Below are 26,350 nucleotides of genomic sequence, written 5' to 3'. Positions count from 1 at the left end.
TGCAAGAAAGTACAATCCAACCGAGGATCGTCTCGACTTTGATCTCTGGTTTCTACTGCACATATCCCTTGCGCATCTCACCACATTCCCCGACAGAGACGGGGACCCCAGTCTCGCCCGTTGTCCAACATCCAGGCTCCAAAGACTCAATACTAGGGCTACTCAAGCCCAAAACTCTTCCACATCATACACTGATCGGAGAACATTCCATCATCACACTCTCTTGCCATCTAGTGAGCACTACGGCTCCCCGCGGTATCACAACACCCTCTGACTAGTGAGTACTACGGCTCCCCGCAGTATCACAACACCCTCTGACTAGTGAGTACTACGGCTCCCCGCAGTATCACAACACCCTCTGACTAGTGAGTACTACGGCTCCCCGCAGTATCACAACACCCTCTGACTCCACTAGCTCGTGCCCCACAGACTATCATAGGCGGCTACCCATACTCGTCTCGAATATTCATCATAGACTCTGGAGGCAATCGTCATAACAAATGCCCACCCTTGTGAATATCCACTCTCCCAAGTAATCTCCCTGGATGCCCATACTCGAAGGGCTCTTAATAGATCCATAGATACCTGATATACCACAAGTCGTCTCAACTCAAGATTCACGAATAACTTCGAAATAAAGATATCAATACCCGAATACCTCGGAACACCCCCACCGAACATCACAAGATCCTGCCACAACCACAGATTTCCTGCCCCAAGCACCATATAGATGCAATAGTACATTCCCTCTGAACCCGATAACTAGATCTTCATTTTTCCCAAGTTGCAACTTCGGTGTATTCAATTTCTCAATTGCAATACGAAGAAACGCTAACGCTACGAAATACGTTGATAATTCTCCGAAACCCTTTTTCCCGCCGCTCAAAATCCAAACAAGGATACGCATACCGACCCGGGAGTTGGCTGCCCAATCATTCTTTATCTACTTGCCCCAGCACTGACCAATACCAGATTCCTGACTAATAAACACCTGTCATGGAGACATTCATCCTTCTCAAACAAGTACTTCCCGCATTAAATCACTCTGACCCCTTTCCTCAATCACCGACATCTCTGGTCTCATGATTTCTTATCGAATATCTCTATACTCCACTTATAACTGCTCTTGACAAATCTCTTCTTTCTTACATACGGCACCCGGTTCTCCCCCACTTAGGGTTCGAACCATCACCAAATAGCACACAACTATTCCATAACTATATTCTCCAGCAAAATCGCACCTGCCCCCAGAAAGTGCTACACAACGCCCGATAATCCCCCTTAAGGAAATGAATCGACCTCATATACTCTGAACCTCTGATGAACTCCTCAAGAACTTCTCGTCACGTCTGCCTCTAGTCGTTCCAAATCTCGTACCAATCTAGTACCAAACAACTCAACTGCTCAATAACATCCCTTGGCTCATAGACTGAACCATAAAATCACCATACCCCTCACCTCAACTCATCAACCAACGCTCCAACACCGGGATCGAACAGGTACTCACTCCCAAATTCAACACCCCATGGATAGAAAACTCTCTGCACCGCTGAACTCGACTGAACTCCCCACTGATACCACAACAATACCTCCTACTATACTCAAATAGGTGTAGTGTGGTCCTCAAATATCTTAATCCCAACTGACTATCTGCTCATGATAAATCACTGCCTCGCGGCACACATGCTACCTGATACTCTGGTGGGAAATCATCATCAATGACGACCTGCAGGGTTTACCCCTAAACCCAAAACTAAAACATCATGCTTCTCATATTTTCACACATACATAATCAGTACCTCCCCGATCATAAGAGGTGACATCTCCTTTATCGACTGATCGCTCAACTCAGATCAAAATTCTCCCTTCCACTGACTCCTTACTAGAATACTCTGAGGGGCTCTCGGTCTCCCTCTCAAGGGACGCCTCTTCGAACTTACTCGTGATCGAATAACCGAAGAACCACAAACATCATTCACTACGAACCATGGTACTCATTCCATGACATCTCTTCTCAATATGCCCCGGTGTATGGTACCCTAACCATAACATCACTCCCCAATCCGCTCCGATGTATGGTACCCGGACCATAACATCACTCCTCAATCCGCTCCGATGTATGGCACTCGAACCATAACATCACTCCTCCATCCGCTCCGATGTATGGTACCCGGACCATAACATCACTCCTCAATCTGCTCTGATGTATGGTACCCGAACCATAACATCACTCCTCAATCTGCTCTGATGTATGGTACCCGAACCATAACATCACTCCTCAATCTACTCTAATGTATGGTACCCGGACCATAACATCACTCCTCAATCTGCTCTGATGTATGGTACCCGAACCATAACATCACTCCTCAATCTGCTCTGATGTATGGTACCCGAACCATAACATCACTCCTCAATCTGCTCTGATGTATGGTACCCGAACCATAACATCACTCCTCAATTTGCTCTAATGTATGGTACCCGAACCATAACATCACTCCTCAATCTGCTCCTTAGAATCTTCAGAATACTCCCTGTATCAAGTATGGGTCCTCTGCTTTCAGTAGTACGGGCCCATACTACCTGCCACATCTACCCATACTTTCCACACGGACCATCCCAGAGCTTCTGAGTAGCTGCTCGACCTGCCCTTTCTCTAATCCCATTGCGCGTGCTCGCTCCCCAGCGAAATTCTCTACTCTGCAAGCGCACTCATCTGGCTAGGGTTACTCCCTAGGCTCTTCCGTTGTCCTCCCCCTTCTTTGCTATCAGCTACTGAAGAGCTCCTAATGATGCCAGCCATCTACCTCCTGAATATCGTCATATTCACTTGGTAGCTGACTCCCATCATCGAGAGTTCCACAAAGCACAAAGCAAGCAGCATTCGAGCATCGAAGAATACATAGGACTCCCTCTCTGTGATAACTCCAACTTCTCGGCTCATCCTCAAAAGTACCACCGAACTTTGTAACTTTACCCCTCATGGGTTCTAACTGGATACTCTCACTCATCACATACTCAAAAGCATAACACATATAACAATGAGTCCTAGGCTAAGGCATCACAAATCAGGCCACTCTAGTCCTAACATATGAAATACCTAGCCTGTCTCTAGCATGCAATAATATCTCATAAAGAGAATCATACATATCTCATAACACAAAAATAAGGGTATTTTGGGAAATCACCGTTCGGGCTCTGGCTGATTGTACACACTGCTCCTTCTTGCTTTCTCTTTGAACTCTTATTCACTTTTAGAAAATTATTTCTTTAAAAACTTTTCTTACTTCCTCAGTTTGAGTCCAGATTTACCCGAAGGCGCATCCGAATCCCTCAAACCAAGGCTCTGATACCAACTTGTAACACCGTAAATTTCAAGACAAAATTTTCATTTAAAATAATCATTTTATTCTTAGAAACACTTGTTTAAAATCTCATTCATAGTCGATTTACAAAACATGACTCCATTTTCACTTGCATAGAAAACCAGGATCTTCCATAAATATGACTCTTTCTCTGGTGTGTACAATCAAGCCGGTGCCGTCCCGTGATACTGAAAGAAACCTGAAAAAAACATCACACAAAACACTGTAAGCACGAAGCTTAGTGAGTTCCCCAAAATACCACACATAACACATATTAGCCACTCGAGGCTATAACTCTATGGGTCCGTGCACCCAAACTCTGAGAACCCTCAGGTTCTAACTCTGGGAACCTTCCGGTTCCAACTCTATAAACATGCACATCATAAATCACATAGAAATAATGCAGTACCACACATCACATACATATAGCATACAAATACTCTGATCACATAACTCTGGTTACCTACTCAAGGTAAAGTATAGTGAGAAGACTCACCTGGCAAGCAGAAAACATATATCCCCACACTTGAATCTCGAACCCGCCACCGCCTAACACGTAAGGCAAATACTCTCATGAATATAACACTCGAGACTAGAATCAACCCTATCATGGCACCCTCTTAAGGGTAAAGGACTATTTTACCCCTCTCTTGGCCCAAAGGCCACATCGCTGACCAAGCCCTAAAAGTCAACGGTCAACTCTTGGTTCTAGTCAAAGTCCTCCGTCAAAGTCAACCCTCCTGCTTGACCCTGCTCGCCGAGTCAACCCATCGACTCGTCAAGTCCCCGTGCTCAGAACTTCCCCAATCCGCGACTCAACTCGCCGAGTCACCCCGAGACTCGCCGAGTCCCACAACTCTGAGTCCACTCACACACAACTCACCGAGTCATCCCTTGACTCACCGATTCTCGACTCAACCAGGAAATATTTGGGACTCTTCGACAAGACTCGTCGAGTCCAAGAACAGACTCGCCGAGTCTACGACTATCTTCAACCTACTCGCCGAGTTGTTCATACAACTCGCCGAGTTCCAGGCCATCTTCATCCAACTCGTCGAGTCCACCCATGTGACTCGCCGAGTACCACCGGTCTGAATCCACTCAGAAGCACTCCAGGCCATGCAATTGATCCAAAACATAGATCTAGTCTCCTACAACCCATCCATCACGTAAAGTGGCAAACTTTACGTGAATCCAAGGAGATTTAAGCCATTTGCACATTGGGCTAGGATTTGGGACAAGATGGCTCCATCAACCACTCACAAACAAGGACTTTCATGCACTCTAGACCTTCTCCCTTCCAGATCTGAGGTAGCAACCTCAGATCTAACCTCTAAACTCCAATACATCCAAAGATATGATCTCCAACACCCCCAAAATGATGCATCTAAGAAATAGCAGCTCAAAAAAACGAGATATTACCTCAAAGGAATGCCCCAACTAAAATGAGACTCGAATCAAAACAAAGCCCCTTGCTCCAAGCCTTCAATCTCCCAAAACTCCTTCACAATTACTTCTCCAAGCTCCAATCCATTCAACAATGGTGCTTCTTCGTGATTTAGGGTTTTCTGGGGCTCAAGGGGTGATAAAGAGGCTGGGAGGGAAACATAATGATCTTTATATAAGGCCCAACCCCGAGAATTAAGGTTTTCTCCACTCAGCGCCTACTCGCCGAGTCCATTACACTGACTCGCCGAGTCGGTCACTTAACACGCGACCAAGTCGCGACTCTACTCGCCGAGTCCACACATGGACTCGCCGAGTCACTCTTTCCCAATTTACTCTTTTAGCCCTTCAACTCTACTCTTGATATTTCGGGATGTTACATCTCTTTTTAAACGATAGTATTATATCATATGTTCTTCACAAAGACAAACAACTTACAAAAGTAAAATGTTTAATACCGTAATAAATAAGAAAAAAGTCTTGAAATTCCAACCTTTTACACTTAACGTTTGGAATGAGAAAGCATACTTTAATTTTGTCCTGTTACATTGTATTTTTTGCTTATTTGTTTATTATAGCGTCCACATTCTTCCTGAATGATTTCCAGTTTTCTAGAAGCTCCAACCAATGCACATACCATTATTACAATGTTGTTTCAGCTTTTGGCAGAATATACCGATCCCATTATAAGTGTATTAGTGATGTTCATGTGCTTTACTCAAATAAATAAGCTGAATATCTTTTATTATAAAATCTAGAGTAAATTACATTTTTGGCCCCTTTGGTAGGCCTTTTTTTGCAATTTTAACCCTATGAGGTTTTTTGTTGCAATTTTTGTTCTTATTTGAGGTTTCTTAAAACATTTTTTTTTTGTATATTTTTGAAGAAAATTATTATTTTTACAGTCAAAATTGTATATTTACAAATACTTTTATTTTTCCTTAAACAACATGTTCTTGTCATTAGACATATCTTCTAAACGTTTTAACATTTGTGGAAAGAAAATATTATAAAAGTAACCAAAATCAATTAGAAAATATTTTAGTTTAAATTTGAACTTTGTAATATGACACAGTAGACATGTTTGGTCATTTATATTGAAATTCTTTTATTTACAACATGGATTAAATATTTTAGCTTATATTTTTAAAAGTAAATGATAAAAATTAAGATAAAGTACAACTACTTAGAACACAAAGTAAAAAAATATATATATAAGTGGAAGTAAAAAGAAACAAATCCATCTAAAATAATATCAATACAATTAAAATTAACATTTTTATAATTACAGTCATTTAAGTTTCGAAATAAATTAATGTTTGCAAATGTATTATTATTGGTAAGGCTTTAAAGTTGTTTTAAGATATCCGGTTTGATAAAATTCATTAAATTTTTTACCCGTGATTCTCACGGGTTGTAACCTAGTATCATAATAATACAAGAAAAATATATAAAAATTCTTAAAATTTTTGTAAAAACTATTGTTTATATTTAAATAACTTTCTATTGTTTTTAAAGTTGCCTAAATTAAAGTTACCTAATTAGCAATTCATTTTCCTTGGAAGTGATAAGACATAGAAAGGAATAAATAAATAATTAAACCTAATATGGCAGATATCCTCTTTTGTCGTTTAATTCATTAATCTGTATATATCATTTAAATAAAGCTAATCCGGCAGATATCCTCTTTTGTCGTGTAATTCATTAATCTGTATATATCATTTACCAAACGATCGAAAGAACACAACAAAAAAAAAACAAGAAAAATAAAGACGACATGCCTGCTCTCCAATTTAAATTAATATTATAAATAACAATTGATGACGAGAAATGGACATGAATAACCAATTGATGAGAGTTAGAAACGTTTTGTTATGAAAGCGTTCTACAGATTCAACAAAAGCGATATAAAAGAAGTTTATTTAATCAATCATGCAACCAATCATAAAATTTCCATGGTCAAAACTGAACAAACGATAACAACATTATTTCATGTTAAAGAAGACTTCGATTTTGCTTTTTCCATTGCTTGCCTATAAAATAGACAAATGTTATGTATTAATTGCACAGGCTTCCATGGGTTCGATACAAAAGAAGCCACATGTCTTGTGCATACCAGCGCCAGCACAAGGCCATATTAACCCCATGCTAAAAGTTGCTAAAATCCTCCATTCCAAAGGCTTTCATATTACCTTCGTTAACACCGAGTTCAACCATCAACGACTCCTCAAATCTCAGGGCTCCGACGCCCTACATGGCCTCCCTTCCTTCTGTTTTGAATCCATTCCAGATGGCCTTCCGCCACCAGAAAACCCTGATGCCACCCAAGATGTTCCATCCTTATGCAAGTCCGTCGATGGAACTTGCTTGGGTCCCTTTAAAAGTCTCCTCACAAAACTGAATGCTTCATCTTCTCCGGTGACTTGCATAGTGGCTGACGTCCTTATGGGCTTCACCTATGATGCCGCTACTGAATTTGATATCCCCGAGATAGTCTTATGGACCAGTGGTGTTAGTTCTCTTATGTGTCTTCATGAGTATCCCAATCTTTTAGAGAGAGGTTTGATGCCAAAAGGTAATTAATATACACTCAATCTTTGTTCAAATATAGATATATATGTACACATATTTGGTTGCTAATTTGAAGCTAATTTCGTTATTTCTTTATACAGAATCGGGTGTTTTAGAAGATGGGTATTTAGATACCACGATAGATTGTCTACCAACCATGCCTGGTATACGTCTAAAAGACATGGTTTCATTCTTTAGAAATACCAACCCTGGTGACGAATACATGATTCAGTTTTTGTGTGTACAAGTTGAGAGAGCGAAAAGAGCTTCTGCCGTTATATTCAACACCTTTCATGAACTAGAAAGTGAGCTTTTGGAGATGCTTGGTTCGATATTTCCTCCATGCTATGAAATTGGTCCTTTGAATTTACTAGAGAAGATACTTGTTGATGAATCTGTATCATCGCTCAAATCAAATCTTTGGAAAGAAGATCACGAATGTTTGAAATGGCTAGATTCTAAACCACCATCTTCAGTTATTTATGTGAATTTCGGTAGCATCACAGTGATGACACATCAACACCTAGTCGAGTTTTGTTGGGGACTTGCGAAGAGTAATTATTCGTTCTTATGGATAATACGTCCAGACCTTGTCGTTGACAACTCTGCCATGCTTCCACCAGAGTTTTTGGAAGAGACAAACATTAGAGGGATGTTGGCTAGTTGGTGCCCACAAGAACAAGTTCTGAATCACCCATCGATTGGAGGATTTTTAACACACAGTGGATGGAATTCGACACTTGAAAGTATTTCCAGTGGAGTCCCAATGATTTCTTGGCCATTTTTTGGTGATCAACAACCAAATTGCTGGTCGTGTTGCAATAAGTGGGAGGTTGCCATGGAGATTGACAATGATGTAAAGAGAGAAGAAGTTGCTAAGCTTGTCATTGAGTTGATGAATGGAGAAAGGGGAACCGAGTTGAGGAAGAACGCAATCGACTTGAAGAATAGGGCTGAAAAAGCATGTGCCTCTCCTTTTGGTTCATCCATTGTTAATTTGGATAAAGTAATTCATCTGCTACAAACATCTACAAAATAGTTCATTGTCTATTTATGATTCATTTGTATTTGTCATATTCTACAGAGGAACATTGGTTTACTAAAAGTGATCGATGTTAGGTTGTAGATGTAATTTCATTGGTTTGCCTTAATTTGGATGACGAAATTATTGTTGTTTGTGTTGATGTGACATTTTTTTGTAGATAAAGAAAAAAGGGTAGGGACATTCATGACATCGATACAGTTTGACCGCATAATACCAAATCATTTAAGGTTAAGCTTACCGGAAAAATTATTCCAAAATATATATATATATATTATAGGAGGAGGCAGGTATGAAATGTATACAGTTTGACCTTTTAAGTATCATCCTCGTATGAATAAAAATCCATTAAAGTGACCATAGAACCATTTTTGCAACGAATTTTGATTTAGCAGCACTGGTTGAACAAACAAAATAAAATAAAACAAAATAAAACAAAATTCAAAGGTGTAGTGCAAATGATTTTAGGGGTTGAACTTCAGAGTTACAATATACGGGAAATTTGTGGAGCAGCACATGTTACCTCTCGATCCCTCCTGCCACTACTTAGCAATATATTTATGATTTCTCCCACGAAGTATGTGATGATAACAGAAGTGATCCTTCAACTAAAATAAGATGTTAATATGAAGTGTGGTTATCTTTCTCATTAAATAACTAGCAGTCAAGACACAAGGAACGTCTTTTCGCTTTAGAGCACCATTATTAGTCATTTTGATCTCACCATCAATATTGATAAAATGATTTCGAGAATGCATTGTGTAATGATTAAAAATGGAAACAACGAATCGATGAACATCGTGTAAGAAATTATAACGGTATTCACATCGAGTTGTTGAAGTTCCAAATCATGCATTTCAGCAATTCTAAGTAAATTACGGATGAAACTATGTTAAAAAACGGTATATATCTTTTGCAACAAGTCGCGTTTTAAATATGGCATCCTCCTTTTTTTGTACACCTATTTATACTCATTGGGTTCTTTTTCTTGAATAATTTGACAAGTTCCTTGGTTCTTTTCTAGAGACTCCATTTCTTCTTGAATTGTAGTATCTACATGTCAGAATCAGTTGTAGAAATTGCTTCGATATAGGATGACGACGTACTCTTTATAATTTTCAATTTCCTTGGCAACTAAGTAAACATAAGCTACTAAATTATCAACATTAGTAAACCTACTGTGAGGCCTAATAACCCTCCTAGGCCTATCGATTGCAATATAATGAGATTAGGGTGACCAACTTGAAGGAGTTGATAAAACATTGTTAAATGGGTGGAGCAAATTATCTTGATTTTCGTTATTTTCTGAAACATGTGCACCACCTAAATTAGCATATCATATCCACATGTATATTTGAAACATTTTTTCGATAAAGACACCAAATAATATAATATTTTTTTTCATCTTCGAAATGTAACAAACATTGATCAATCAATCATACTAGTAATGCCATCAAACAATCACACAATTAGATCCTTTAGCAGAAAGGGGGATCGTCCCAGTTGTTTTGCAAAAATCAGGGCTTTTGATTATAGAAATGGGGTGGTGACTCCATTATAGCCGATGATTATTCCCTTTTCTCAATAGGAGGAAGGTTTGTTATAGAAAGTAGATTATACAAATTTATTGTTGACATAAATCACGTAAATATAGATAGGCTCTTTGTACATATTGACATTAATTGTATCATTGTGAACCAAGGAAAATACAATGAATTTTATGGTATCAAGGAAAGAATACCAAAAACCCTAAAAGTTTATCTTCTCCATTTATGCCACCCTTATTCATCTTCTTTATTATTCAAACAACCACCTCTTCTTCAAAGGAACCGAAGAACTTGAAGGGATTTTGTTGCATAAAATAAATATTTTTTCACAAATAGTCGGCAACAAAAGATTTAAACTTTTCTTATAAACTTCAAGTCTAGCAACAAAACAAACCATCAATGATCCTTTTAAAGAGATTAGATTGATATTATAACAACCATAGGGTGCTTAGAAAATATAACATTTGTATCCTTTGGATCCTCTTGGATTTGGATTGTTGAAGTAGATGGCAAGAAAAAAGAGTTTGATCTCTGTACAAGTAATCCACCAACAAGAGTAAGGTACCAAAATTGTTAGATTTCTTATTATACAACTTTTTTCTTGAATCCTTAAGTGCTTAAACAATTAAGCACTAAAAGAAAGACAAAAGTAAACACCAAAAGCTTGTAATATCTTCGAAAGAGGAAAGAGCTCCAACACTACTAGAAAAAAGACCTTTAATGACGCGCAAACAATGACACTCGCTGATAGAGGACGCGCATTTGTGGGTGCCCTAAAAATAATGTTATCTCTCTTAAAATTTAAAGGATTTAAAACACGCATTTTTGCGTGCCCTGGAATTAGTGTCTAAAAAAACACGGAGGGCACCTATAATAAAACGTGTGTCGTTTAAGGGTGTTGCTTTATAAATTTTAATAGTAGCGCGTTCCATCAGGAGGGAAAAATGAAATCCCAATTACTTAAAAACCCCGCCTCCCCTTTTTAGGGTTTTTTTTCAAGAACTTGCCCCGCCTTCCTCTACTGCACGTTCTTTCTTCTACATCTCCACCGCCCGATCACTCTATCTTTCCCTTCTCTTTGCAAATCCTAAGTTGGCGCCTTCACCATCGAACCCAAGGATCTGAGAGTCTGGAGTACGATTGATGATATCCAATCATCGGCGACTCTATAATAATTCTTTCTCATACTCGAACCCTAGATCTCGCCTCCTTCCATTCTACATCTCTATGGCGACCACGACTTAACAGAAACTCCACCATTCCACATCTCATACTCGAACCCTAGATCTCGCCTCCTTCCATTCCTATATCCTTTTGGCACTTACCGATTCTTGTCCCTTCCCCGAGACAAACGTCGGTCACCTAAACTCAAATCCTCTAAGGATACCTGCTCCACCATTTTATTTAAGGTGATTTCATTTTCGAGATTTGATTATGTGAGCCCTAATTTGTATTCAGTTTTTATTTTTCTATCAAGATCACATGGTTTGATTTGTGTAAGAGTTTTTTCTGATTTGGGTGGTTTGTCTTTCCAAATTTTTGTTAAAAGTCATTTTATTTTTTAAATATACAATCAAGTACTTTCCCATAAGATTTTGAATACGCAAGTTCTTCCAATCGCTTCTTGTTGTTATCGGAAGTTCAATCAAATATGTATATATCGCAAGTTCTTCCAATCGCTGCTTGCGCACGTTTTTATGAAAATAAATGAGAGTGAAGCACTTTTTCCTCTTTAAATCAGCAGAGCACAATTCCTTCTGTTTCACCTGTTCGACACTTCCCTACGCTGCCACTTCTCTCCTCCTCACTGCGACCACAAGAGCATCATCTCGTCTTCCCAATCACGCCTTCCTCATTGTAAATTTAGTTAAGAAGGTACAAGATTTCCTCAAGTAATTGATCAATCTCTTCATCTCTTCTTCAATCCAATTTTCTGTGGATTTTTTTGTTATGGTTTTGTAGTTCTTCATTCGGCCTTCATCTAGTGTTTTTTTAATTCGCTTCCAAATCTTCATTGTTTCTCATTATCTGATATGAATCCTCCTTTCCTTTCTTTCTATTTCTTTGTTGATGATTCCATCTGTGGTTTGTAAGTGCACATAATGTGTTTGATGTATTGCCTCATTGACATTCCTTATGGTTTTTGACTTAAATTTCTGTTCTAATCCTTACCTGTCGGTTTATATCTCGATTTGCAGCGGACCAACTTTTGGAGATGCAGAAATAGACAGAGCATCATTGAAGATTGGAGAAAATATTGCATCTGGATCATGTGGTGATTTGTACGTGTACACTGTTTGTTTCCAATTGCATTCCTAATTCTTACAAGTATCTTAATATCAGTTATTTTGTTTGTTGAAAGATTCCATGGAGAGTACCTTGGTGAGCATGTTGCTGTCAAGATTCTTAGATATGAACATTTAAATGATGAAACATTGGGGAATGAATTCTCTCATAAAGTAGTAGATCCAGGCTTTATTTATTTATTTATTTATTTGCATTTAAACATAACTAATATAAGGAAGGGTAAAGGGTGTACCATGAAGCCTCATCTCTCTGTTTGAGTCTTGTCTCCATTTACATGTTAGGAAGCTGTTAATGGTAGAAAATGAAACATAATTAAATTTTATTTATAATTTTTTTTATTGTTTTATGACAGGTGTGAGTGTGAAGAAGGATGTGATCGTGACAATCTCTTCTTGTGCATGGGTTTGCTATGAATCAGATGGTGAAATTGAGGCTCTACGTGAATGGCTGGAAGATGATGATGCAAAAGAGAAACAACTGAAAGAAAACATTAAAAAATGGCAAAGGAACAAATCCAATGATTTAAATGATGATCACATTGTGGGTCAAGTTGCACTTCAGTGCAGGTCATCGGTTCATTCCACAAATGTAAGGGCAGAAATGGAATAGAAATTTGGGGAAATATTCCGGTGTGAGTGTTTGGAATTAGTGGGACCTACTTGAAACCATTGTTTTTCATGCCACTACACATTTTCAACTAATTAGCAACTCATCAGTGTGAGACTGAGGGTATAATTGGAAAAAAACCGTGTGAAGTTCATGGGGGTATAATCGGAAATAACTGCTTGTCTTTACCAAAATTAACTGGGAAAGCTTATGAAATTCTTCAGTTTCTTAAAATAATTTTTGTGGATATTAAAGCTGATCTTCCGGATGAATCTTTTAGACCTTTAAGAAAAGACCCCTTCAGGCTACGGATTTGGCATGCGTTTCTAAAATCAGCGAAATAAATTAATGAGGTAAGCTTGTTAAAATTATCGTTTTGCCCTTGTTTTAACTTTTTCAATGACTTTTTAGAGTAAAATACAATTTTGGCTCGTGAGTTGCACACCTTTTTATCAGTTTTAGTCCCCTGAGTTGCACACCTTTTTATCAATTTTAGGGTAAGCATTTATTTTTTACATCTACAACTCTAGTTTGCCCAAATAGATTATGTATGCAATATATGGTAATAATGTTTGGAACATTACATATTTACATTTAGGTTTACAATATCCAAGGATGACACAGTTATTCTTGATGGGGTTGGCGACAAAAAAGGAATTGAAGAAAGATGTGAACAGGTATTACAGTAGCTTTTTAACAATATATTTAATTTATGTACCTGAGCTTCCTAACATGTACTATTTTGTGTTTCTACAGTTGAGATCATCAATTAAATTGAGCACTTCTGATTATGATAAGGAGAAGCTCCAAGAGAGATTAGCAAAAAATTCTGGTGGTGTTGCCGTTTTGAGGGGACGATTCTTATTTTTGTTTTATTTCTAAATAATTTTGTTATGTAAATGATGTGTTGCTGTGATTGGTCAGATTGGCGGAGCGAGTGAAGCTGAAGTTGGTGAGAAGAAGGATAGAGTTATTGATGCTCTAAATGCTACAAAGACTGCAGTTGAAGAAGGAATTGTGCCAGGTAGATTAAATCATGTGCACACATGCTATTTACTAAGTATTTATTTTTAATTGTGATAATGATATCAAAAAATATACAATATAATATAGGTGGTGGTGTTGCTCTTCTATATGCTTCAAAGGAGCTTGATAATCCTATTACAGCTAATTTTGATCAGAAGATTGGTGTTCAAATAATTCAAAATGCTCTCAAGGTAATTCCCCCATCTTCCTAATAAAAAGCAGCTAGCAGTGTAGTTTTATTGTATATCTATTTTTGTTGCTGATATTTTATTGTTTATTGATTTTGTATGTGAAGGCACCGGTACACAGTAGCTGCGAATGCAGGAGTAGAGGGTGATGTTGTTGTTGGGAAACTATTGGAGCAAGATAACCCCGACCTTGGATATGATGCTGCTAAAGGTTCTCTTTTTCTGTCTCTTTGTTAAAAATATAAAATTTTCTTTTTGTTACAGTCAGTAATCATGATCAGTTGCAAGTTACAAGTGGATGAGCTGAGAACTGTAAAGGACTACTGGAATTTACTTGTGTACACTAACTTTAGAGGCTATAGTCCAAAGACATGGGATTCTATGTGATGCTGGAATCCTGATTGCATGAATTCATGGGATTCAATCTCATTGAGTTTCTACTATTGAGTATATGTGGGAGTGAAAAGCAAGGGGCAGTTTTGGTATTTATGATTAAGTGGGATGACATAAGTTATTAGAAGGAAAAGTCATTTTCCTTTTTGTTTTTAAACAATTTCTTTATAAATAATAACTCGCTTTTGTTGACATCAGCATAATGAAAATTCATTCTTGCTAAAAAACGTGGCGGATGGTCAGGTGCTTTTACACTCGGTAAGTTTGTTTTTCTAAATTCTTATAGTTTTTTTTAATCTGAATTTGTTTTTTTAATGCTATAGAACTCGGTTAATTCCCAGGCTTTGAGAATTCCATTCCCGTGGTTGGTCTTTAATGAGAAGATCAAAGCGAACTCTATTTTTCTCCTGGATACGACTGTTGTTTCCGATTCCGTCATGCTACTGTTTGGTAGAAGCATCTCAAAAGGCGATATAGAGAGTCTATTACCTTTTCTTACTCCATTCCTTTTTGATTCCATTCCATTTCATGATATGAAACAGGATGGGCACTTGAAAATGTTGGGAGGATACAAATAATTTAAATCTCTTACCTCTTATCATGCTTGTTCTCCTCATATCAAAAGTAAGTTTTTTCTTTTATTTTGCTTACAAGTTACAATTAGAATTACATTGATGAGTACAACAAGTTTTAGTTTTGAGTTTTGAGTTTTGACCATTTACCTTCCTTAGGTTGTTGGTGAAAGTTGACAGGTTTGTAACTTTGTCACTTCACTCGTGTGGTGAAATTTGCTGATGTAGCCGCTATTATGAGGACTAACAATCACAATGGCTTCCCTGTATGTCTATCATTTTCCATTTCCTCTTCCCTTAAAGAAAAAAAAGTTAGAAGTTTATCTCTACAATAACAACACATGACATTTAGGTTGTAGATCAGTCACGAAGTGGAGAAACAATGGTAATAGGTCTTATCTTGCGCATGTATAATTATAAACAATAAAATCTTAAACCCTAAACAGTTATTTTGTTAGCAGTAGCAGGCAGGCTTAAGAAGTTTATATGTTTGTGATACAATCACTTACTGGTACTTCTACAGTCGAAAGTAGATTTTCAGCATAGCCCATCAAGTAGGTAGATAAGTACTTCATTGGGCATTCTAATCTTTTAGGCTGAGAGGGCATTATTTCATCTATAAGACTTTTGCATAGATAGACAGTTAATATGAACCTGATGGATGTCTGATTTGCAATTTGCAGGCACAGTCTTAGCGACTTTGTGAAGCCTATTTCTAGTAAAGGACTATCCATATCTGATATCCATCTAACTCCAGATGATTTGGAAGATTTGGAGGAAACGAGACTCAAGAAAAAGTAAACACATAGAGAGTTGTTGGCACATAGTAAGCTAGATGATGCAATTGTATATAAATGAGTTCATTTTTTTTTATAACATTTACTCACTTTTGGAATAATTATTTGTATGACATATTAGTGAAATGAATTATCTTTTTTATTTATGGTATTTTATTTTGTATTGTGAGAATTTTAATGTATTATTTAATTTAAAAATTAGTAAATCTATAAATAATACTTTTTTTAAACATTTAAAATTATGATACGCAAAAATGTGTGTCATCTTCATTTATGACATGGCCTTTCTTGACAAGGGCTTTCTTGATACGCATTGCGTGTCATTAACACGCGCGTCGTAAGGTTACGACACGCCAATGTGTGTCGTCTTCCTTTATGACAGGGCCTTCCTTGATACGCATTGGGTGTCGTAAACGCGCGTCGTAATTGCGCGTCGTAAATGAGCGTCGTAAATGCGCGTCGTCTATAGACGATGCGCAAAAGCGCATCGTCTCTCTTTATGACAGGGCCTTCCTTGACGCGCATTTGCGCATCGTCTGAGCCTTTTATGACGTGCAATGAGCGTCGTAAAAGGCTGTTTTTCTAGTAGTGCAAGGTCTTGAAGCTCACGGTTTTGAGAGAGAAGAGAAAGAAGATTTTTGACCAAAAAGTTGTAATATCTTCATTCATAAGACCCTCTATTTATAACCTCATCCAAGCATGGCCTTTTGAATATTACATTCAAAAGTATGGGCTATAAAGTAAGACATGGGGGACAATATCATGGAGGTTGACAAGCAACATCCATGCTTCTTATACGTTTTCGGCCATATGGCCTTTTGAATAAAAATTGTTTCATTTGTCCTTTAACCATGGAAGAGTAAGCCCTTGATTTAATCATGCTTAACCAAAGCGTCCAAAACTTTTTACATGACTTATTTTATGATACCTTATCATATAAATGCTATTTTTCTACTTTTTAAAACATTGTTTTCATAGAACAATAATTTTTCTCTAATTAAATACAATAGTTTAATTTCTTTTTTAAGATCAAATATATAATAAATATTCAATAAGTACCAACTTGATGAAGGTGTGACCCTTTAGGATCATATGTTATTAGCAATGTCACTTAATAATGATTCTTATGCATATAGATCCAACAATCTCCCACTTGCACAAGATTCAATTAAAGACTGACATAGACAGTAGCTGACGTCTAGCAACGAGCTACTGCCCCTAATAACACACGAAGGGGTGCCATCAATCAACATCCAATTCCAGGAGCTCACTAGCTACAATTGAATTATAAGGTAAGTGTATCAATATTCTCTTTGTTACAGACATCATGTTGGATATGAGACATGGAACGTGATCATTCTCGTTTTACATCTAACTTTTAAGAAAGGTGCCTTAGATGTCTAACTCTCAATAAATAAAATGAACAAGTCCCATCTTGACCACATGCATACTCTCATATAGTTTGTTATACCTGACGAAGGCTTTTATAACTACACGGTTACGAACAGTGTTTAACCATGTCAAAGTATAACAATCCCCATACTTGAGTTCTCGAATATGCATCTCAGGTCGAAAGATATAAAGATATTTACATGTGATCAATATTCACTTATGATGTTGATCCATGAAGTAATTCTTGATGCGAGTCATATCCAATAGTTGTTCTCTAACAAGTACATATGAATTTGGATGCAACAATTTGCTATTTCACCTCTTGAAATAACCAAGCCGATTCATATTAGTCGTAATTCACAGTTGATCCCGCAACAGCGATTGACTATAGACAGATTTTGAATAATTACATTATTTAAGGAATGAATAACATGCTAATATAGAACACAACAATATTCAACACAAAAGTGATGTCTTATATTTAGAGGAGATTACATATTATTCATACATAGTTTTGAATATCCAGATATTAGTCAAGTACATATTTAAATCCAATCATGTCACACCCCCAAACCGGAACAGCAAAAACGTTTACGGGTGAAGGACGTCATGTACAGTATCACAACAATGCATAATAGTAATCAAAGTACCACAACCATTGTATTAACAATGTTAAAGTTTTACATCTGTATTCAAAAATTGTATATTGACACCAAAAAGTACAAGTTAAAAGACATAAGTATATAGAGCTTTGTCTTCTCAAAAATCCAGGTGTGTACTTGTCTACTGATTTCCTAAGAATACAAGTAGTTTTGAAAAGGTGTCAACAATTAAGTTGGTGAGTTCATAATTATGTTTGTAACTTAAATCTGTTTTCTTGTTCTTTGATAATGTAAACATGTTTTTCTAGAAAATCCTATATTTTCTGTTGTTGTATATTATAAGTAAAATGTGTGAATGTATTTTACTTTGAAGTTGTAAAATGTAGTTTAGTTCGCATAAAACCATGAAAAGTATGTTTTCTCTGTACTAAAATAGTATTTTGTACTTATACTTGTAAAATTTTGTATTATAGTTTTATTATTAAATAAAACTATGCAAAGTTGTTTACTTATTCATACACTAATCATTATATTCAATACCAAATTGTGAGTTATTATAACCATTTTCACCACAGGTCTGCCGACCTAGCTGTTGCAAGTAGCTCTAGTGCGGGATTATCAGTCCCGTATAAATATATACAAAAGTGTCGTGCACTCCCTCTAGGAGACTCTGGTTATAATTTCAGGACTTGGTAGGTACTTAGAAAAGTACTTGAAGGTTGTCTCACAAATGCTATATTCATGATTACACATAAAATAATGAAAAGTTACTTTGTAATAAATACACTGTAAATAAGTTTCATAAACTATATTTAATATAGTGTATATGTTTATATTCAGTAATGTACTATGTTTGTTTTCTGTAATGTACTTTGTTTGTTTTATGTTTTGTAATCTATTCATGAAATCAATGAATAAGTTCCATAAACTATACCTATTATAGTTTATATGTTTGTAATACAGTTCTTCCTTGAAATCCACTGTTTATATTCAAATAGTACTAAAATAGTTTGTATAAATGATGTTTCTGTTTACCAAGTTTGAAAACCATTTTATACTTATATAAATATAATATTTATATAATTAGGATTAATTAGACATTAGAATAAATAACTTTACCCTAAGCACACAACCAAACAAGGAACAGGAAATGGGGTCAAATTATATATTCTAAATCTTTTGAATCCAAATTATATATATATATATATATATATATATATATATATATATATATATATATATATATATATATATATATATATATATATATATATATATATATATATATATATATGTTCAGGTTCATTTGAGATCATTCTAATATTGTGATACCGTAACACCAAATCTAAAAATAATTTTAAAATGCAAAATAAATGGAAAAATCCAAAAATTCTTTTTTTAAATATTATTTTCAGAACTTGAATTAACTAAAAAAATTAAAAAAATTAAAAAAAAAATTTCGTTTTTTTTTTTTTTTGAAAAATACGTGAAATATTCTAAATAGAATATTTCACTAACATATTCTAAAAAATAATTTTAAAATGCAAAATAAATGGAGAAATCTAAAAATTCGTTTTTTAAATATTATTTTCGGAACTTGAATTAACTAAAAAAAATAAAAAAAATCCTATTTTATTTTTAAAATACGTGAAATATTCTAAAAAGAATATTACACTGTACATATTCTAAAAATAATTTTAAAATGCAAAATAAATGGAAAAATCAAAAAATTATTTTTTTTAAATATTATTTTTGAAACTTGAATTAACTAAACAAAATAAAAAAAAATAAAAAAACATATCTCACGGTCTCACAAAATTAGGTCGTCTCACATGAACCTAACCATATATATATATATATATATATATATATATATATATATATATATATATATATATATGTATATATATATATATATATATATATATATATATATATATACAATTTTGATAGTGACAATAATTTAAAAACATTTAGATATCAACACAATTTTTATTGTGTTTTACTTGTATTCCCCACCCCCCCACCCCACCCCCCTAAAACAGTTAAAAATCATGAAAATATAGGGGTATGAAGTCACCTTCCGGGTGAGCTCTCGACTGTTTGTGTAGATCCCCAGGTTAGAACTTGTGACAATACCGAGTCAATAATTCGTAGAATAATGTGTGGGTGTTCTTCGTGTTCTTCCCGATCACAACCAACATTTTTGGCTAGGATATTATGATTATATGTAATCAACTCTTGTTGTAGCTTGTAAGTCTAAGTTGATATTATACACCATACTTATCCCAAAAACAATCATTCGAATCAAAACTTACCCGTGAAGTCCTAAACCTATTTCAGTACATTTCATACGCTCTACTTTGAATTTGTAACCCTAACATTCCGGTTCAAACTCAAATTGGACAAGGATCCTTTTATTGGGCCTGTTGGGCTAATAAACCCACAACTTGAGTATTTTGGGCTAAGAATCCTCATTTAGGCCCTAAATGGACCCATATTCATTAAACTATAACATTTTGGACCATAAGACTTTTTATGGGCCTTATTGGACCTAAAATGTCTCACATTGCTTTCATGGGCCTTATTGGGTCGTAAACAACTTCCTTGAACCTCAATGGGCTGAAAGCCCATTCTTTTTGTCATGATGAGCCGTAAACACCTATTTGGGCTGACATGGATCAAAACTCCCTAATGGGCCAAAGCAAGAACAACCCCAAAACACTCTCTCCTTCTTTCCCTCTTAATCTTGGCCTTATACACAAAAAAGAAAGAAAGAAAAGATGTGATAATTTCATGGAGATACCACATGTTTACATGGTGAATATCCATGCAATACATAACGTACAACAAAGAAATCTCATACTTCTTTGCAATGTCTTCTCCCTCCCTCCCTTCTCTCCTTATTATCGGCCCCCTCTCCTTCCTTCCACTCTCCATTCAAACTTCAAACACACAAACGTTCTCTCTAAGCCCTCAAGAATATCTCACTTTTCCCCCTCTAAATTTTCGTGTGTGCCTCAAGAAAACTTCATCAAATACCATCATATTGGTAAGCTACTTCCACTCAAGAAGTTTAACTTCATGTTTATGTTAAACTTATTTCTTTTAAGACTCTTATTTCATGATTTATGCTCCTAGAACCATCTTATACTTGAAAACTCTCCTCAAGAAATAAGCTAAGTCGAAAACTCCTTCCAACTCTTCACCAAAACAGAATCCAACACCCCAATGTGAGTTTATACCCCCTATTTTCGGTTTTAATACATTTTAGGGGAGGATACAAGTTACTTGTGTTAAATCTATGCATATAAGAATGTTTGTGTGTGTTTTCCATGATATATGTTGTGATTATGTGTTGAAACTTCCTAAACTTCGAGATATCTATTCAAATATGGTGATGTTTGAAAAATAAAACCTTTTATGCAACTTTTCATGAAGATGAAGGGATCAAACATATTAAGAATGCTTGAAAAACTAACAAAAATAATGAAAAGGGCCATTTTTGGCAACATAAACAAAAATTATGATACTTATGCTAACCCATGGTTTTTAAAAGGACAAAAAGCGTTATTTTTAATTAAAGATGGGTCTTTATGATATTCATGGATTTAAAAGGACCAAAAGTGTAAATTTTCACCCAGTGGGCCTCAAATTGGGCCTTCACAGCTCATGGGCCAAATGTATAACTTTTTGGACTTTTGTGGGTTAAATTGTTATTTTAAATAAATGTGAGCCAAAAATGTCAAATTTGTTAAATGGGCTAAAAATGAAAATTTTATTAAACTTGGGCCAAAAGGTTAATTTCTATGCATTTGGGCCAAAAATGCCAACTTTCATAAAATTGGGCCGAAAATGATATTTCTAACAAAAGTTGGCCAAAAAAGTTATATTACTTAAAACAAGCCCTAGGATGTAAACTATTGGTTTTAAGGGACCTAAAGTGTTATTTTTACCAATATTGTGCCTAACTTGTAAATTTTTAGTCTAATGGACCAAAAAATGTAATTATTAAAAAAGTGGGCTTTTATGTCATTTTGGCAAATAATTGGGCTAAAACAAACAAAGTAATAATAAACGAGCTAAACACAACATTTTCACTTCTATTGGGCCTGGAATATAATTTACATGTTTAGTGGGTCTTAGTTGTCCATTTACATGTTTATTGGGTCTGTAATATAGATTACATGTTTATTGGACTTTTGTGGTTCACATACATACTCATTGGGCCTTGTAAACTTAAAACATACACGGAAAACATTATCTATTCGGTACATAATGTAATACAATATTTGTGTAAATTTAGTTAAGACTCTTATGAGACATTTCATTTGTTTGTACCTATCTAGTATACAATCGTAGCCTGTAGTTATAACCAGAGTCTCCTGGAGGGAGACAGAGAGTTTATTTATAGATCTATACGGGGGTGACATCCCACACCTGAGTTGTTCGCTACAAGTAGACTAGGTCAGTCTAGGGTGATAAACCTTACCTTAAACAACTCGGCGCCTGAAAAACGTCACGATAGGCGAATCAGTTATTATCAAGTATGGTTATAACGACTCACATGGAGACTAAGTCCAATTAAAATTTACGGAATACACATACGGTTTTAATGATACAAAAACATACATACACTGATACTTGGTCTTAGAATTTTAAGACCGCAACAATTTTTTATAAATAGAAAATATCAGATTTTCTAGGAAAACATATAATTATACCAAACCTTCTACTTACAATAGAAAATATAGGATTTCCTAGAATACTCACGTTATACATTTTCAAACAGTAACACACATGCATTAATACATGATTGGACACAAAACTTTCAAACCATTTTTACAGAAAATATTAGATTTCCTGTTTTTTTACAAAGCATATACAAACTTTTTAGTTAAACATTTTTATGAACTCACCAACATTATATATGTTGATGTTTTCAAAATAACTTGTATTCTTCAGGAATCATTAAGCAGGTGGACTTCAAGAACATGTAGATTTTTGTTAGATTTGTTTCCTATCATACACTTCATGTTTTTGTTAGATTTGTTGTATTATTGGATGTGTGATGATGATGTTGTCTTGTTTCAATTATATACCCTGTGATGATATTAAAAGATGAAGTCACCCAACTCCCGGACGTTTCTTCCGTTTCTCCGGTTCGGGGTGTGACATTCGTGTTCTTCGTGAAAACTAATGTATTTTGGTATTTTCAGACCAAAATAAGAGGATTGCAAGGTTTTTATGGAAAGATAACAAGATCAAGGGATGATATTTGCAAGATGTTTAAGAAGATATAAAGGATTTTCGCATCAAGATGAAGACAGTAAGAGGCTTCGCATGTTCTTGAGAAGAAAGAGGAGGGAGTTTTCGGTCAGATTCTTTGAGAGAAAAGGGTAGTTTTCGGCCAAATGTGTAAGAATGAGGGAAGATTTTGGACATCATATATATATATATATATATATATATATATATATATATATATATATATATATATATATATATATATATATATATATATATATATATATATATATATATATATATATATATGCGAGTTCTCGGCTGAAAACACATACCAAGGCTCGGTTTGCGGCTAGAAACTCAAACCGAGGCGAGGGTTCTCAGTTGGGAACTCCTTCCGAGAAGATAAGGTTTCTAGAACAAGGCACGAACGCTTACGGTCAGAGGGTTCTTGGCCGTAAACTGTTTACGATGCGAGCTTTCGATTCGAGGGAAGAAAGAAGTGATGAGATTAAAATCTAAAAGATCGATAAGATTCAAACAGATAATGCAAAAACACAATGATAATCAAACAGATGTCGAATGATTAAAAGTCACGCCTCAGTTTAACTCGTAGAAGAATTTCAACTGTAGAGGCATGATTAGGGTTTACAAAGATTTCCAAAGATAAAAGCGTTAACCTCCTACGGTGCATGCATGCACTATAAATACGTAAACCCTAATTAATAAGACAGGTGGATAGGCCCAAAGCGTATACATATTGGACTGAATACAAAACAACCCAGTGATGCAACTCCTAACACCCAACAATCTCCCCCTTTGTATCAATTGGGGTGAGTGGTGCTTTACTGCTGAGTCTTCTTGATCGTCTTGAAAAGCTTAGGAAACACAACGAGTAAAGTACTGCGGAAGACGACGTACCACCGAATTATATCATTGAAGTTCTTTGTCGCAGCAACGTCATTTGATTTACACTTATTTACAATCTCCAAAATATGTTCCAAACAAGACGTGGAGAAAAAGTGTTTATCAACCCATGCAAAAAGAAATTTTTTAGATGATCCAGAAGCATCTTTCCACACTGGGACATCGCATTGTAGTGCTCCAAATCAATTTTACCCATTCACATTTCACTCATGTCACTTGCTCTTCCTCGGATTGACAGTAGGCCTTTGTTTCAAAGCAGCATCAATTTCGGTGTCAAGCTTCGCCACTTCATATATATACGAAAACAACATTCTCTTTAAGTGAGCCAAAATGGGTTTGTACTTTTTTTCTTCAATCAGCAAAAAATTAACTAGCAAAATCCAATCATGAGGATTGAGATTGGGCAGATCGGCAAAAGTGAATCCGTACAGAACATTTTTACAACCTCTTGTTACCTTGAACTTCGCATTTACAAAACCTCCTGTAACAATTGGCCCTGAAACTTTGACTGTAGTTATCTTCTGAGCACTCCAGGTTAGATACTGAGGTTTGACATGAGTGAGATAAAAGTCAATTAAGGCTTTATCCACTTTCGTATCAGGAGATGGAACAGTTGCAATAGATTCAAAACAATGAAAGATGAAATCTTTTCGTGTTATAAGAATGTCGAACTGAGAATCCTTCGTGTTTCCAGATCAAAAGAGATAATAGGCTCCAACCAGTGAACACTAGGGAAATCGATAGCCTCGTGTAACATTCTCTACAATATCCATAATGGAAAGAACGTTTTTCTACTCTCCAAAGCGTCGTGAGCTTCTTTTTCTTTTCTCACCTTCTCTTCGGCTTCTATCGCAATGCGAGCATTCTCATTTAACTCATGATCACGAGCCTTTCGTTTCAGTTGATCTTCTTCTGTTTCTTCTTCTTCATAATCATCCCCCATTGGGTTCTTTCCTTTCAAACCCGAAGCTACATTACCCTTCGGTTCATATTTGTGTTTAGGTGTTTCCCCCGTCTTAGTAACTTGATCTTCTCCCCTTGTTTCGAAGGGGAAGGGGCCTCAGAAACACCTTTAATCGTATTAAGAAGAGCGAGAGCTAGACGAAGCTTATCTGCCAAGTGTTTGTGAATGTTAATGGTCAGAATAGAATCATGCGCTTCAAGAAGATCGGAGAGTAACGTATTCACATCTCCTACATAGCTTTTTAGAATTGTTCGTTTAATTTTAAGCTCCTTAATTTCTTTATTTGCGTGTTTGAGCTTTACGGACTGAGACTTGAGTTGAGTAGTTCAGAGAGCAAGTTTGTCCATTATTTTACTTTCAACAGCTAGGTCTTCTTGGAACTTGGTAAGCCTTGATAAAATCGAAGTTTGAAACATTGTGTTTTCAGCAGTGATATATGTACAAAGCTTCTCAAGATTCTACCTTACTTTGCGAAGCGAAGTTTTCAGGTTCGTAATCGCATCGTTCGCTTTGGAGGCATTCGATTCAGCTGCAGTATTGATCTCTGTCATAAAAGATTTCATTTCTGAGATTAGTTTATCAACCTTTTCAGTCGCTTGCAGACAGGAAAGAGTGGAGTTTTCAACCGCTTTGTTTTCTTTTTCAAGATAACAGCATGCTCTTTCACAAGAGTATCGAGCATACTCATAACAGCTTCTTTAGAATATGCTTGGCTTGAAGAGGCAGTAGATGAAGCAATGAGAGATTCCAACTTTTCAGTAAGTGCCCCGATATGCCTTTGAGTCACAGAGGTATCATCATTGCTTTCTCCCTGGACTGAGAATGGACTATAGTGAAAAGTATCAAAGTCAAGTCCATTAACACCAAGAGAGCCGTTAGAGTCATCTTGAGGTTGAGAAGTGGGAGGTGTTGTAGAAAAGGTTTCAAAACCCGAAGTCTTTGCCCCCGCATTAGACTCTTTGACATCAACAAAAGGTTCACCTGTTGTGGTATTCGTAGTGGTTGTTGTTTTAGTAAAAATAGGGTTTTGTAGTGGAATAAAAGTAAGTGGTTGACTGGAAACAGGAGGTGGGCAAGGTGCAATTGTGATAGGAATTGATATGGAAGTAGGTGATGGTGGAGGGGATGGAATAGAGTAATTTACCTCTCAGTCGTTTTGGTTGACATCCTCCTCAGATTCACTTGGATGAGCACCATCAGATTCGTTTTCAGAGGAAGTTGAAGAAGGGATGTGAACCTTACGAGCGGGATCCTTGAATCGCCTTCGTTTTGGAGAAAAGGGGGAAAACTTGGAAGAATCGCCTTTTGCCTTTTGCTTTTTGGAAGTCTGAGATAGGGTAGATGGACCCTTTTTCGGTTGC

At 36.0% G+C, this 26,350-nt stretch overlaps 1 protein-coding gene and 2 long non-coding RNA genes across 3 annotated transcripts; all 3 read left to right on the top strand.

Annotated features, from left to right (window-relative positions):
• The first annotated feature begins 6,767 nt into the window (after positions 1-6,767).
• On the top strand, positions 6,768-8,555 carry LOC145003393 (7-deoxyloganetin glucosyltransferase-like). Its single transcript, XM_078962521.1, has 2 exons — positions 6,768-7,383; positions 7,481-8,555. Exons 1-2 carry the CDS (start codon positions 6,801-6,803, stop codon positions 8,416-8,418), a joined length of 1,521 nt encoding a protein of 506 aa, XP_078818647.1. The 5' UTR covers positions 6,768-6,800; the 3' UTR covers positions 8,419-8,555.
• A 4,505-nt stretch (positions 8,556-13,060) lies between these two features.
• LOC145003403 (uncharacterized) lies at positions 13,061-13,731 on the top strand. Its single transcript, XR_013661952.1, has 3 exons — positions 13,061-13,234; positions 13,480-13,558; positions 13,638-13,731. It is a non-coding gene; the product is annotated as an uncharacterized LOC145003403 (long non-coding RNA).
• Positions 13,732-14,711: 980 nt separating this feature from the next.
• On the top strand, positions 14,712-15,826 carry LOC145003404 (uncharacterized). Its single transcript, XR_013661953.1, has 3 exons — positions 14,712-14,746; positions 15,031-15,112; positions 15,744-15,826. It is a non-coding gene; the product is annotated as an uncharacterized LOC145003404 (long non-coding RNA).
• The last annotated feature ends 10,524 nt before the right edge of the window (positions 15,827-26,350 follow it).

This window comes from Lactuca saligna, chromosome 6 (assembly GCF_052625555.1).
Source record: "Lactuca saligna cultivar CGN05327 chromosome 6, ASM5262555v1, whole genome shotgun sequence".
Taxonomy (NCBI): Eukaryota; Viridiplantae; Streptophyta; class Magnoliopsida; order Asterales; family Asteraceae; genus Lactuca; species Lactuca saligna.
The sequence above is the reverse complement of the archived record's forward strand: the minus strand, read 5'-3'. Positions and strand labels throughout refer to the sequence as shown.